This window comes from Ascaphus truei, chromosome 3, assembly GCF_040206685.1.
Source record: "Ascaphus truei isolate aAscTru1 chromosome 3, aAscTru1.hap1, whole genome shotgun sequence".
Taxonomy (NCBI): Eukaryota; Metazoa; Chordata; class Amphibia; order Anura; family Ascaphidae; genus Ascaphus; species Ascaphus truei.
The window spans coordinates 285,661,842-285,676,341 of NC_134485.1; the positions used below are offsets into that span (position 1 = coordinate 285,661,842).

General features: G+C 37.5%; 1 protein-coding gene across 2 annotated transcripts in view; it reads left to right on the forward strand.

Annotated features, from left to right (window-relative positions):
- Positions 1 to 926: 926 nt before the first annotated feature.
- Positions 927 to 14,500, forward strand: part of EDNRB (endothelin receptor type B) — a 28,209-nt gene continuing 14,635 nt past the window's right edge. Inside the window, exons 1-2 of one of the 2 annotated variants that reach the window (XM_075590883.1) lie at positions 927 to 1,146; positions 1,659 to 2,210. In XM_075590883.1, coding sequence (XP_075446998.1) covers positions 1,755 to 2,210 — 456 coding nt within the window. In that variant the 5' untranslated portion in view covers positions 927 to 1,146; positions 1,659 to 1,754. The remainder of the gene's footprint in view (positions 1,147 to 1,658; positions 2,211 to 14,500) is intronic. The other variant, XM_075590884.1, reaches the window with a different exon arrangement.

Below are 14,500 nucleotides of genomic sequence, written 5' to 3' on the forward strand. Positions count from 1 at the left end.
TAAGAGTTTTGTTACAAGACATTAATGTCCCTAAGATGTAAATAGTAAGGCAAAAAAGTTACGCATTTTATGTCAGAGAGAATATTATAAACAATACACACAACAATTCAATTCTTTCTTCTTTAGCCATAAAGCAGCAGAGGCAAAAATGTATTCTTTAAAAAAAATTATTACATTCCAAATTAATAATTGCATTAGTTTTCCCAAACCACAAATGGATTGTGGCAACTGATTAACTTCCATTTTTTTCTCCTTACTTTCCTCTCATAAGAATGACACTATTGACATGTCCATTACAATTACAATGACAAAAATATGTATGTGTATACCAAAACACTCTGGTACATTGTACTGTAAATTGATAAGTACAACCTATGTCATGGCCAGCAAGAAACATAGATTGATTTACATGTTTCACTTCCATAAATACATTTAAACGTATTTACCAACTGTGTTTTTTATACAGGAAACCACATAAACTTGAAATATTACCATAAACTATAATAAAGCTGTTTTAAAATGAGCTATAATTTTAATAAATAGATGTAAATTAAGTGTTTTTGATTAAATAATTTTCCAATATTTGATCATTTAATGAGGTATAAGATATTTGCATATGTTAAATATTTGTTAGAAAATATCACCCTTAATAAAACAGTATTTAAGTTATTCTGAAGCAGGTTACGGATATAATTGAATGAATGTTGACATGTATATATTAGATGTCAAACATTTTCTAAAAAGTCTGTGAATTCTGATTTTAACAAAAAGTTAGTGATACCCAGTCTCAGTGATCTGTTTGGAAACTTTCAGATGATGCTGTCCAGGCAGCTCAAAGGGAGAAGAGAAGGATAGAGAAAAGGTTGTTGTCTTGTACAAGGGAGCAGGCGGAGTCTGTCAGTGATTGATGCAGAAGTATTTGACTAATCTAGTGGATTTTCAAAGACACACATACCAGAGGCAAGGTCTGGATCGCTCATTGCTGATGCTAACATCCTCTGAGTCATTTCAGAAGTGTCTCTCGATAAAGTAGTCTAGTAACAACTTTCCAGGGCAACTCATAAAATAGAAACCTGTGGTACTTCATTCTTTTACCAAATCTCCAACAACTTCCATCACCTGTGGAACCACTGAAGCATTAAGAAGGTAAATAATCTATGTATTTATTTATTTTCACACATTCTAGTTGTATAAATTATAATATATATATATATTTTAAATGTGTAATACTATTAAATATATATGTATGATCTGACGCATACTGTACTATTAATTTATTTTATCACCATACATTGCAAATATTTGTGAGGACTTTCCATAGCAAACATTTTTTATTTAGATATTATGTTCGTGTAGTGATATGATAAATTGCAAGTCATTAGGGTTTAAACAGCTTGTCTTAATGTATTTTTATTTTATTTTTTAAATGAATAATTATACATTTTGAAATCTATAATCTTAAAGGTAAATATGTTCACTGGATGGATGACATTATGAAATCAAACGCAATTCTGCTCTTTTGACTTGATCTTTTACCATATAAAAGACTCTGGTGGGTGCTTTTGGGAAGTAAAACATAATCTAGGATCTGAAAAGTAAAATGAGAGCAATCCAACCTGACAGCAGAGGTTTACTGATATTTTTTTCTCTTTGCTTAGGTTCTGGCTAAATATACGCACAGCATAATCCATATCTAATTTCCACTTGTAAATATTTACACAGATTTCACTTAAACCTAAGCAATTCCAAACATCATGCAGAACCATAAGTGCTCTACAACCCTGGCAGTTCTGCTATTTTCTGCAATTGTAGTATTTGGACAGGAGAATGAATCATCATTTAAACCATTATCTAATGAAAGACTACCATTTCTGGACATTTTAACAACCACTGTAAAGACATCTGTTTTTAAGACTTCAAATGCAAACACATCAAGCCACAAAATACTCGAAGGTAAAAGTATTCGAACTGGAAGACCTAAGTTTCCTCCAATGTGCGAAGGCAAAACTGAGATCAAGAGCTCCTTCAGATATATAAACACGGTGATATCCTGTCTGATATTTGTAGTGGGCATCATTGGTAACTCAACACTGCTGAGGATAATCTACAAAAATAAATGCATGAGAAATGGTCCTAATGTACTGATTGCAAGTCTGGCTTTGGGGGATCTGCTTCATATCATCATTGACATGCCAATCAACACGTACAAGGTAAGAATAGGACACCTTTAAGAGAACGCATTTAAATTGCAGGGAAGTCAAATCGTGAATAAAGATGTTGCAGACATTATTGCTCCCGTTAACAGGACACATTGCATAAAAAAGCATGTTAAATATTGCATTCTTTATAAAAAAAGTTGCAAATGTGCCACATTACATTTTGCGTCAAATATCGTACCAACGTCGGCTCAATACGTCATGTTATTGGCAGCAATAATGTATGCACCATCTGTAATATAAGAGACTGTGGATGAAAATGCTATTAAACTGACTTTAACATGAAATGGCAGTTGATGTATAGGGATTTTTCATTTTGGGACTCATACATTTCACTAGATAAGAAAATAGGTTTTGTAAAAATACAAATGGATAATGTATTTGCAGTGAATGAGTTCAATGAATGGGTAACAGGGGTTCTGTGGAGAATAAGCCAATTGAAAAGACCAAAGGGGTCTCAGAGTCTCCCAGCTGCAAAACTGGGGCAAGACAGGAACACAAAACATCACCCGATTTATTTAAGAAAGAGGTCCCTTATGAATCAAAATGTATTGCTACCGGACAAGTTGTCACTGTAAAATGTTGTGAAATATGTATACAGTACAAGCTCTAGATGCTGTCTCTTTGCAGTTAAACCTTAAGCTAGATATTATAACAATTGTGAAAATGACCTTTCTTGTTGTACTGGATGGAATTTTAACATGTGCTATATAACACCCCAACAAATGCAAACTATGCAAAAAACATTTATGGCTTTGGAATAAATATAAAACAACTCATTCAATATACGGAAGAGTCCCTGCTTTCCTCTGACGAAAAGGTTTTCCTGCTTCTTATGTGAACTTTAAACTTCCTTGCCCAAGCAACCATTAGCAACATGATTTGTTGAACAAGTAGTGAGCTAGGGGAAAAAATAGCAAGAATGAATATAGGTATTAACACAACCAAAAATAATTAATTCAATGCATTAGATAATGTCTATTGCACAAGTAACTGTTTACCTAGTGATAGTATTACGTATATGTTGACAAAAATGTAGTAAAAACATACATTTTGGGGCTTTTTTATTTTTTGTCAAGTAATGATAAGCACATCTATTAATTCCACAACAAATACATTATTAATATCTAAGGAAAATATCAAATTTTTATCAAAATGTATACATGAATACTACTATCGGAACAGATAAAATGTCTACATTGGTTTGAAAATTTAGGGTCCATTTTCACTTAACCTCTGTAGCTCTTCCTCTGGCCTTCGGGTTGTACCAAAAAATCAATAGTAATTTAGGGAAATAGCCCCCTTACAAAAAACATTTCAGTTTAAGCAGATATTTATCAGACAATAATATCACGAAACAATGTTGCTCAGTTTTTGCTTACTGTATATGATGATAATAGTTTTTTTGCAGAGGTTAGATCCCGCTCATAATGAGCACTTGATTGTTTACACATTTTGAGTACAGAGCTGTTCATTAAAATGAGATTGCAGGCATGCAGAGTTATTGCGTGCCATTCAACAGTGTATATGTTACTGCACATTATGAACTATAAATACACACTTTAGAGTGCCAAATATACCAGCTTCTCTGTATTTTTCAATGAACCCCATGACTTTTCATCTTGAAGAGTTTATAGTATAATTTTAACATCTTTCAATGAGCAATAAAAACTACTTCCTAAGGCTTAATTTTTTGCATAACTGCGTCTATGTCACTCTTTTAGCATTAGGAAAATGAGAATGGAAAAAGTAACATCCAACAACAATTTTAAAATAACACTAATTAAATGGGTGCAAGTGTGTAAGGTGGAAAAGCCCGAAGCCAGCTAACGAGGATACTAACCCCAGAAAAACTTTTAGTTTAAAAAATGGGGCATACTTTAAACTGGTCCACTGCTAATACAGTATTAAGATATTGAACTTATTTTTTTATATAACGTAATCAAATTGTAGAGTATGCCCATTACTAAATTATATTCTGTTACCGAAGATTAAGTTATTTTTTACTTGTGGAACAAAAAAAACTGTTAAAAGAGATTGTTTGTGTATCACAGACAAATGCTGTATAATACAAAATACTACTGTAACTACAGTATGCTTGTCTGACTACATAGACTGTTCCAAGTATGTTACATGTACAGTACATGTTTTACTCTGGGATGAGAAATAATAATAATAATAGCATGTTCTTGTACTGTATAGTGCTGCTAGTTATACGCAGCGCTTTACAGAGACATTTTTGCAGGCACAGGTCTGTGCCCCGTGGAGCTTACAATCTATGTTTTTAATGCCTGAGGCACAGGGAGATAAAGTGACTTGCCCAAGGTCACAAGAAGCCAACACCGGGAATTGAACCAGGCTCCCCTGCAACAATCTCAGTGTCAATCAGTGTTTTTACTCACTGAGCCACTCCTTCTCACGGTCTCTAAAGGATAATTATAAATTGTTACTTACTAATCTTTATCAAGGCTTCTGGCAATTCAAGAAAATGTACGGACAAAAATTATCTTATATATACAGTAGTAAGAGGTCATTTAGAGGACAGCGAAAGAAATACAGAGCAGAATAGATAAATAATGCTATTACTAGAGTACTCTGTTGCACTACTAGAGTACTCTCATCCCCTCTATTTAAGCGAGGCTCATATATTCTGGGGTAAATAGATGTAAAGATGCGTTTTGTAATGTAATTGTACTCTACTCCATTCCTTTTTTACAACAAGGCTCTTTTCTGAACTCTCTTGTCATTTGTGTGATATGATGTCATTTTTTTTTGTAATTTGGCCGAAACAAGTTGTCTGTTCTCCTTCTTTCCTTCCTTTTCAATTTCACTCCCCTGGCACGTTTCCCTGAGTCAGACTAAGCTAACCTTGAGACATGTTTGGGATTCGGGCGGATAAGATTTTTACTCCTCCAAAATAAGTTCTTATACTTTTGTAAATGTGAAAGGGAACACTGACTTGAAAGTCCCTATTTTTCCCACAGGGGAAAAAAAAAGCTTAGTATGCCAGCAGAAAAACAAAATGTAATAAAAATTAAGATAATATAGTATTATCAACTAAATAAAAAAATGATTGTCTGAGCCAACAGAGTTCATGGCAAAGTTTTTCTCATAACAATAATACAAGTCTATTCGTCATGTTAGTTTAAGATCTGTACTATTTGCGATTGTCAATTTTATTTCAAATGTTATGATATTTTTTTTCTGACGGTATTCTGAGCTTTTTATGTTAACCTTTTTACCTCTTAGATACTAGTTGATATCTCCTCTGCATGAACCATGCATAGATAGAGACTTGCATACTAGGAAGGTTTCACTAGAGATGTATAAGATTGAACCAAGTCTTTCGCTAAACATACCAGTGGTAATTACTTTGAGAAAAGCTGCCAACTTTGGGGAATTTCCCAGAAGTTTGCATATGTATTTGCATCTTAAATGTGGCAAATGTGTGGTGGTGATTAAATGATGTCCTATTTTTATTGAATAAGCACCAAAGAGGAAGATTGCACTGTGGTCAGCTGAAAACTCCCATTCAAGCCAATAGCAGTGCGATGAGCCACTTTGAGGCATATTGAATAAGCCACTTAGTTTCTGGAAAGTAAGATCATTTTGGGTGCATACATTAACTCTGTGGGTGAATATTCAAGTGTATATTTGTGCTGCCCAAGAATGTTTTGCAAATGACTAATAGCACACCTGTGCATGAGTCAGTTCCACTAAGAGCTGCATATCCAAAGTAGAATTTATGGCAGCCAAATATCTGCTTTATACAGTAGTGCTTACATTTAGAAATCAGTTTCTATCTCCCAGCTCTAATGGACTTAATCCTGTTACTAAAACAAAAACAAAAATGTTTATAATATAAACATGCAATTATCCTTAAGTGTAATTCCGTCCACTCAAGGAAAAAGATGATCCCTCCATAATACTACAAGTCCTTTCTAAACATAGTGTACTTGGACTTTTCAAAGTTCGAATGAGGTTCCTATGAAAATGACAGCAATCTGTGATAGTGTGACATGGCCGAAGCAATCAATTAAAGCTTTTATTCAAGTCTATTGTCACTGCAATTGCTTGAGAGTGAGAGAGAGCTAATACACAGGAAGGATTAAACAAACTGTCGATTCTGGATGATAAAATAGTAACCGTTGGAAGTACTTGATAGAGTGGCAATTTTTATTTACTTATAAATAATTTTTGTTTTTGATTTTTTACGAAAATACGGTGTTTCATAACCCAACTCAGAGTGAATTTTGTGTACGATTGCACCTTTAAAGTAAAATGTTCTATTTTTTAGTTTCTTTAAAAAATTATAACAATAAGGTTTTGGAAGGTAAAAAAAAAGGGGGGGGGGTGGGGGAGACAAAACTCCTTCACAGTACAAGGTACAGCAAAAATTGCTATCTGTAGTTAAACCACTGACGTGACAGTGGAGTGAAAAACATGCAGATGTACTCAAGATAAAGAACCTGGGCTAATCACAATATTTAATGTTATCTTAGTTGCAGTATCCAATCTGTGCATCTATAACATATGGGCAGTAATTCCTGCACTATAAGTAGAAACAACTGTTGCTATGTTACATACACCCCAGTGTTTCCCACATAGATATTACCACTAATACAGTATAAAGACTGATTTCACATTCCACAGCAACTTCTTGCACCATTGTATCAATTTATCATTCATTACGTTTATAATCAAATTACTTGCCAGGAGGGTTAAAACATGTGAATCTTTTGTTGATATTGTCTTTTGCTAAATATTTCCATCCTACAGTACTTGAACTTATTCGTACTGCCCTTATTTCAACTGTGGCATTTATCTGGTATATGTTGGCCTTTGTACAGTAGGATAATTAGGTTCCTTTAAAGTGTTTCGCTGTCTTGTGAGTTCCACTAAATCTGTTGGAATTGCACTTTTCAGAGATACCGTTTCTGAAATAACACATTTCTAGAGTGCAAGGGGAATAGTGTTTATATAGGTACAATTGTAAGCAAATTCAATTGCTTGCTTTCATGATATCAGAGTTTGTTGTCCATTCAGGTGCAATATTTAAATCTACAAGAGTCCTACAGTAGTCCTGCTGTGGCTTTATAAGCTTAGACATTCAGTTAATGCATCTCCTTCTTTCATACAAAGATCGTGTCTTCTTTGAATTTCTGGTTATCTTCATTATATGAACACAAACAGAAACGAATGAAAAACGTTTCAAAATTACCAAAATATGGAATATGGTAAGTAAGAGACACTGCTGTCACAGGAAGAGCAGCGGGTGGGGGGGGGGGGAGCGCGGGGGAGAGAGAAGAAATAGGACTGCAGGATCTGAAACGGGACTGGGTAGTTGCTGGTGGCAACAGGCAGGTGGACAGCTCTAGAACAGAGATACATAGAAGCACAGAGAACAGAGAAGGAGAGCAAAGGTTACTGAGCAACATCAGGAGTAAAAAACACAGAGCTACGGACTGCACACTCCCTGTCTTTTATCAATAGATACAACAATAATAACATATGTGGAACATATACTAAAACATACAAAAAATGGAAGGTCAGTCAGTACCACTAAAGTAACAGTACTAGAGCAACAAAATAGAAAAGGTCCAAACAGGTAGGAGGTTCTCCCAAAATCTTAAAAAGTATACAATAAGAAAAATACCCAGAGCACTCAACACAAATGACTGACACACAGTAATGTTATACCAAAAGTGCTCTTATTATATATGGTGAAAAACACACCAAAATGTAGACAAATTAATGCAGGAAGACAGTCTCCCCCAAAAATCCCACTTGGAAGATGGTACCCAAATGACTGGGATAAAGGGGGAATGGGATACACAGACATTCACAAATGAAAAACACATTAGAACACGTAGCACTACTGGATATCCATGCTACACAAAAACACAGAAGCAATCAGAACAGCTAGTGAAAGTACACACGAAAAAGTGTCCAAGTGCAAGTGGGCCTACATATCGGGCACTTAGCACTTTTTCAGACCCGTTCCCACCTAAAATGGTACTTCCCATCATATGTCCCATAGCTCATCTGTAATAGGATCAAAGTAATACTTAACCTCAGGTAACTGATGCAAAATGTCCAGCAATGGTCGTATCTCTCTCCAGCCTCACTGCGTCGCATCACCCCTCTGCCTGCTATGTTATGAGGGAATGTAAAGGAAAATATTAACTGTAAGTCAATAGTCTATATTAAATCCATGGTACCACTGTGTCTACAAAGTCTTTTGACGGAACAGGTGTAAAAACAGGTGCACCAGTCAAGGATGGCTTAGGGCTCCTTGATGTTTCTTCGGGCCATAGAAGAATTTGGGTACAATTTTCTCATCTTCTAAAGTCTAGGTGGGACATCAGAAGGATGGTTTCTGATAAAGATTTTCACAGTTCCATGTTTAGAAGTCACTACTTCAACATTTTCATCAATGCTAGACATGGTCTTGACAATAAGTCCCATTGGCACTCATTTCGCTCAACTTGTTTCTCTTTAAGCAGGACAATGTCTCATTTTTGAAATGTTATGTTTGTTACATTAGAGAAAAAGGGAAATGTCGGCGGCAAATGTGACAATAATAGAAAGCCCAAACCATACGATTGAAAGTCCAATTGTAGTCCTTGGATGATCAAATGGTGTGCAAACGGACTGTGGATTCTCTCCAAGATGCGGTGCAATATGTGAAAATAAAAGAAAATGGATTATGGTGCAGTAAGTCAGTCAATGTGGACTTAAAAACATATAACACTAACAACACAAAACAGACATGACAGACTAACAACAACACAGGCCAGGCTAAAAATAATAAAATAAAGCTATTTATTAACAACTAATGCAGGGTTCTGGAGGATGGCTAGCAAACACCAATCCGGGGGGGGGGTTAAAATCGTTGCCCTACTCACAAGATGCAGGATAATATAAGGCAGTAGGACTGGAGACACACTCGGTGGTTTGAAGATGGCGACCGGAGCCCTCTCACTGGCGTCCCCACGTGAGGTAGATGTTGTGTGGAGCTACACGAGTCACAGGAGCTGGAGCACTTCCGAGCGGATGTGACGTCACGCTCTGCCTTCCTCCCAATACCGGTGTCCTTTAAGTCCGCATTGACTGACTTACTGCACCATAATCCATTTTCTTTTATTTTCACATATTGCACCGCATCTTGGAGAGAATCCACAGTCCGTTTGCACACCATTTGATCATCCAAGGACTACAATTGGACTTTCAATCGTATAGTTTGGACTTTCTATTATTGTCACATTTGGCGCCGACATTTCCCTTTTTCTCTTATGCCATCCAACTAACTGTACTTTCAGTATCTGTCTGGCTGCCTTTATTGTTATATATATTTTTCACGTGTTTCCCATTAGGGGTATTGTATGATCTTTTTAGCGCTGTTTTGCACCGTCTTTCTTGTTTTTGGATGTTTGTTACATTACCATTTGTGAGGTTTTTGGAGTGTAAAATATATTCACTCCTTTAGCGATCCCAGAACGTGCCTCCACGGGCTTTTATACATCCTTTGAATTAAAGTCTCCAACTGGGACAGGAACTTCTCCCACTTTCTGCATAAGTAGCATAGTGTTTGGTGACTCCATATCTGTAGACATCGGAATTAAAGGCCTGGTTTTGACAATTGCTGATACTTCGTCCATAAATGTTGTACAAACTTAATGGGAGAGTCGAGTAGAAACCACCTCTAGGATCATGGAGTCCAAAATGCATGGAGTGATTCAATCATATGTGCCCAAGCTCCTCCCATGTGAGAGGATTGGGGAGAGTTAAATACTCACGTGAAACCATGGTCATGCAGGTTCTTCTGAACACTGACATGCTCGTTGCCTTTTTTTATTTTTACAAATTTGTAATTCCCTGCATGCTCCAACTGAGTTTGGTCCACAGTCTGGGAATAGATGTTTAACTGGCCCCCTGATAGCAAAAAATCTTCTGAGAGCATGTATTAAGCTTGAAGCAACTATAGATTCAATTACCTCGATATGTATAGCCTATATACTCATGCAAGTGAAAAGTACAACCCATCGTTTGCTATCCTTATGACCGCCTCTAGTCTTATGTGAAATGACCATCCATGGTCCAAAGACATTGAGTCTCATGTAGGTGAAGGTAAGCTTTTACTATAGTAATTCTGTAGCAGGTTTGTCATCCTTTAATCATGGCATTTTCCCAGCAACATACAGCATCTGATGCATGTGTGGATGACACCAGCGATGCCCCTCTTTGTGCCAATTATCCATATTTCTTTTGCTCTATTCCCTCTGTGAAATGTTGACCCTGATTCTTAACTTGTTCATGATTAGTGATGAACTAACAGAGTAGTGATGTGGTGTTGGGCAGGATGATAAGGGGATTGCATTAATCCTTGCTCAATTGGAAATTGCTAAAATGACCACCTATTCTTATCAGGCCATCCTCATCAATGATGGAATTCAAATTCCAAATGGGACTACCTTTAGAGATATCCTTTTTCCTGTTGATATAGCTGATCTTCTCTGCATACGTTTCTTCCTGGATGCATTTGAGGACAATCTTTTTTGACTCTGTAATTTCAATCACAATACTTAATCTCTTGCAGAGATACAAACTATGACAGCTGTCTACTGTTCCACCAAGAGCTTGTTGGAAAGAAATGGTGACACGTTTGAGCATGTGCAATTGCTCTGAGAAGCGGTAGAAAAAATGGGATCCGAGCATGTTTATAAACATAACATTTATGACCAGAACAGAGACTTGAGGGTGGATTTCTGTGTCTACTTCAGGATCTACTAGGTCAAAGGTATTTGCTGGAACTGATGGCATCTTATCAGGTTGTGTCCGAAACGTTGGTCTTGTAAACCATGATGTACTCTGCAGGTGAACTACCAAGATGCATTTCTGCAGGGTTCTGGTCTATGGGCACATACAGATGCGTCGGACGTTATTCGAACATTTCACGTGTTGTATACCTCGGAATACCGATGTCATGGCGTGTGATTTCTTCTAACCTTATCGCCTTAAGACGCGTGTTGACTCGTGTTTATCAAGTGCAGAAAATGGCATTTTAGTGTTCTAGTTTTTAAACACCTGCTAATTGACACAGTAGCATAGTACTCTACACTTTAGAATTCATTCATTTCTGCCACGGATACGTGAAGAATTGCACCCAAAGAAATCAGAATCCATGAAATTCAAATAAATCAACCGTGGTAAACACAGGTGTGCCTGCCGCGTGGAATACAGCAGAGCACACGAAAACGGATCAGTGAAATGTTCGAATAACGGCCTGTAGTGCCACTGTTCTGTTCTCGTAGATTTTCTGATTCATTCTACACTATTGGCAACATCTTGACACTTCTTGTTTTGTTATATATGCACCACTTTGCTATCTGTGTAAAACTTGATGACCTCTGGTTTACTGTCCATTTAATTTACTATGAGCTCTGCTAGCTTTGCTTTCAACATGCTCCACACAGCTTGAGCCTTGGTATAATGTGCTCAGGTTGCAGTGCCAACATATCCTTGCTAAAGATGAATCTGATATGGCCCCTTGCAGATGCACTTACCAGAACGTCCTCCTACTGTGTCTACACGTTCTTCCTACCAGAAAATTAGATTGTAAGCTCTTTGAAGCAGGGATTCCTTTTCCTAAATGTTACTTTAATGTCTGAAGCACTTCTCCCCTTTATGGGTTATTTATATTATTAATTATTTATGATTGTCACGTATATAACTGATGTGAAGCGCTATGTACATTAATGGCGCTATATAAATAAAAACATACATACATACGTACATACATACATACATATGGTGTTCTCCATTTTCATCTGTAACCTTTAAGTAAGACATTGTTGCTATGGCTTTAGTAGAAGCAGCTGAAAAAAATCAAACTTCTTTGTTTCGTGCAGTGGTAAGGGATATACAGTAGGTGAGTAGGTGTGTGGGATCTGAAGTTGTTCAAGGACTTTTTTCACATTTCCCACTCTCGTTGCTTTTCTGAAGGTAATGAGGTATCCCAGTCCTGTGTTTCCGCGGAAAGCTTTCTAAGGAGATACATCCTTAATATGGTGACTAGAGCTACAAATCTGAGAAGGTCATAGAGCATAGAGGCTGTTGACTATAAACAGGACACCACGTTGGGTGTATGGCTTTTCTTTGATAGACATCTAGAACATGAATGTGTATGCTTTAAGATCCCAGATCAATCCAATGCTCTGCTGGATAGGTGGCATGTCAACTCAAGGTCTAAATATTTCAGATAATTTGAATGATCGTCTGAATCAAATGCCTTCATTACTATAGCATTATTAGAAGCTATTTTGTGGAGCCTTAGATTGACATTTGCTAGTATCTTTTGTGTTCTTTTGAGTAAGTCATTGGCTTCTCCTTCTGTAGGGACTGATTTGAGTCCGTTATCTACATAGAAATCTCTTTAGAGGAACTTCATAGGGCCTGTACCATATTCCTTTTACGCTTTTTGGGCTTTCCTGAGTCCGTAAGAAGTCACTGCAGGTGATAGACTATTACTGACGACATGCACTTTCATCCAGTAATCTATGATAAACATCATTGTTACCACAGGAACATTAGGAATTTTCTGGTGTCTTCTTGAATGAGGACACAATGAAACATCTGTTGAATGTCGGCTGTTACGGCAATAGGCTTTTTCTGAAAGTGAATTAACACACCTAGAAAACTATTTGTTAAGTCTGGTCTGGTAATGAAAACTTTAATTCAAGGAGCCTCTCTGAAATTGGGCACTTGAGTCAAATACTGTCACAGGAGACCAGGCCATTTCCACCTTTATACCAGGTTCATGCATTGAGCAAAACAAGTTAATGAAATAAATTGTACATTTATTCACAGGAAAAGGCAAACACACAATGTTACACAAACTACATAAGAAAATACACACTTACTTGGGAACTGGGGTATACAACTAAACTCTCCTAGGTGCATGGAAACCTACCTAAGGATTTTCCTCTGACTGAGATTTAGCCTGCAATGTCCTAGAACTGAAATCAGCCTGCAGTTCCAGACGCCACCCCTCCCCTCTCCAGAGGTCTGGACTTGGTGCTTAGAATCTTGCTTAGAGTCTTAGAGAATTCACAAAATCTGATGGGTGCAGGGGTTTATAATACCTCTGAGTTTTATTCACAGAACACTAAAGTACCCCTATCAGAAGTGTGAGAACATTCTCAGCAGCCAATCAGGGCAGGCTCATCTGGCTGATGATGTTAGAGAAAGGGGCATGACTATCTGCAGGGAAGGCTCCGCAGAGTCTGAAAGAACCCAAATGGCTGTTGGGCCTTTTCCTCTGCCCCTTCTTGCTACCAAATCACCTGACACCTCTTGACATCCTGGATTCCCTTTGAGGCCAGATGGCTAGGCAGCATCATGTCTCCTATGCAAATACTTATACTGGGATATCTGGGCTCGAAAACCAGGAGTCTGGGGGACACGGTGCAGCCCCAATGTTATTCACCCCGCGAACCCACAAATAGTGCCTGCACGCCAGGGAGAATCAGGGAACCACTAGTAGCTGGGCCCCCGAAATCCTACAAACAAAAAGAGTACATTTTTATCCCAATATCCCACCTAAAACTTACACTCCCAAAACCTGGAGTTTCTACAACACAGGGAACCCCAAAAGCCCCTAAAATGGTCAGGTTTTTCTATACTTAACAGTGGACTTCCAGAGTCCACAAACCCAATGCAGGTTCTGGGTCATCTTGGCACTAACTGGGGTACCCTATGTTATTTAGGGATCACCACAGCTACAGGAACACTTTTCCTCCCTGTGCTTCATTTGCTGTGCACAAAGCATATATGTACTTAACACATATGTTACTAAAATATACACTTTAAAAACCTTAGTCTTTCTGGTATGGTAAATTGAATAAAAAGCTGCACTTTATTTTTCACTAGCCATATTACCCACACACTATTGCATAGACTTAGTACGGATTCTAAGAATCCCCTCACAACCTTATATGTATGGTTGGAGCACCTCAGAACCCCTATACCAGTTGTGGGTGAAATGGGCATTTACTGGGTATCCCCATTAACCTAGGGACCCCTTGACTGGTTCAGGGACACCTCACATCACTATGCCCCATTTAACTTTCTGGTTTGCGCTGAAGCAGGGAAACAACCCATGAACCCCTATATAGGTTCTGGGTGATCTGGGCATTTACTGGGGATCCCCATTAACCTTGGGACCCCTTCACTGTTTCAGGGACACCTCACATCACTATGCCCTTTTTACCTTTCTGGTCTGT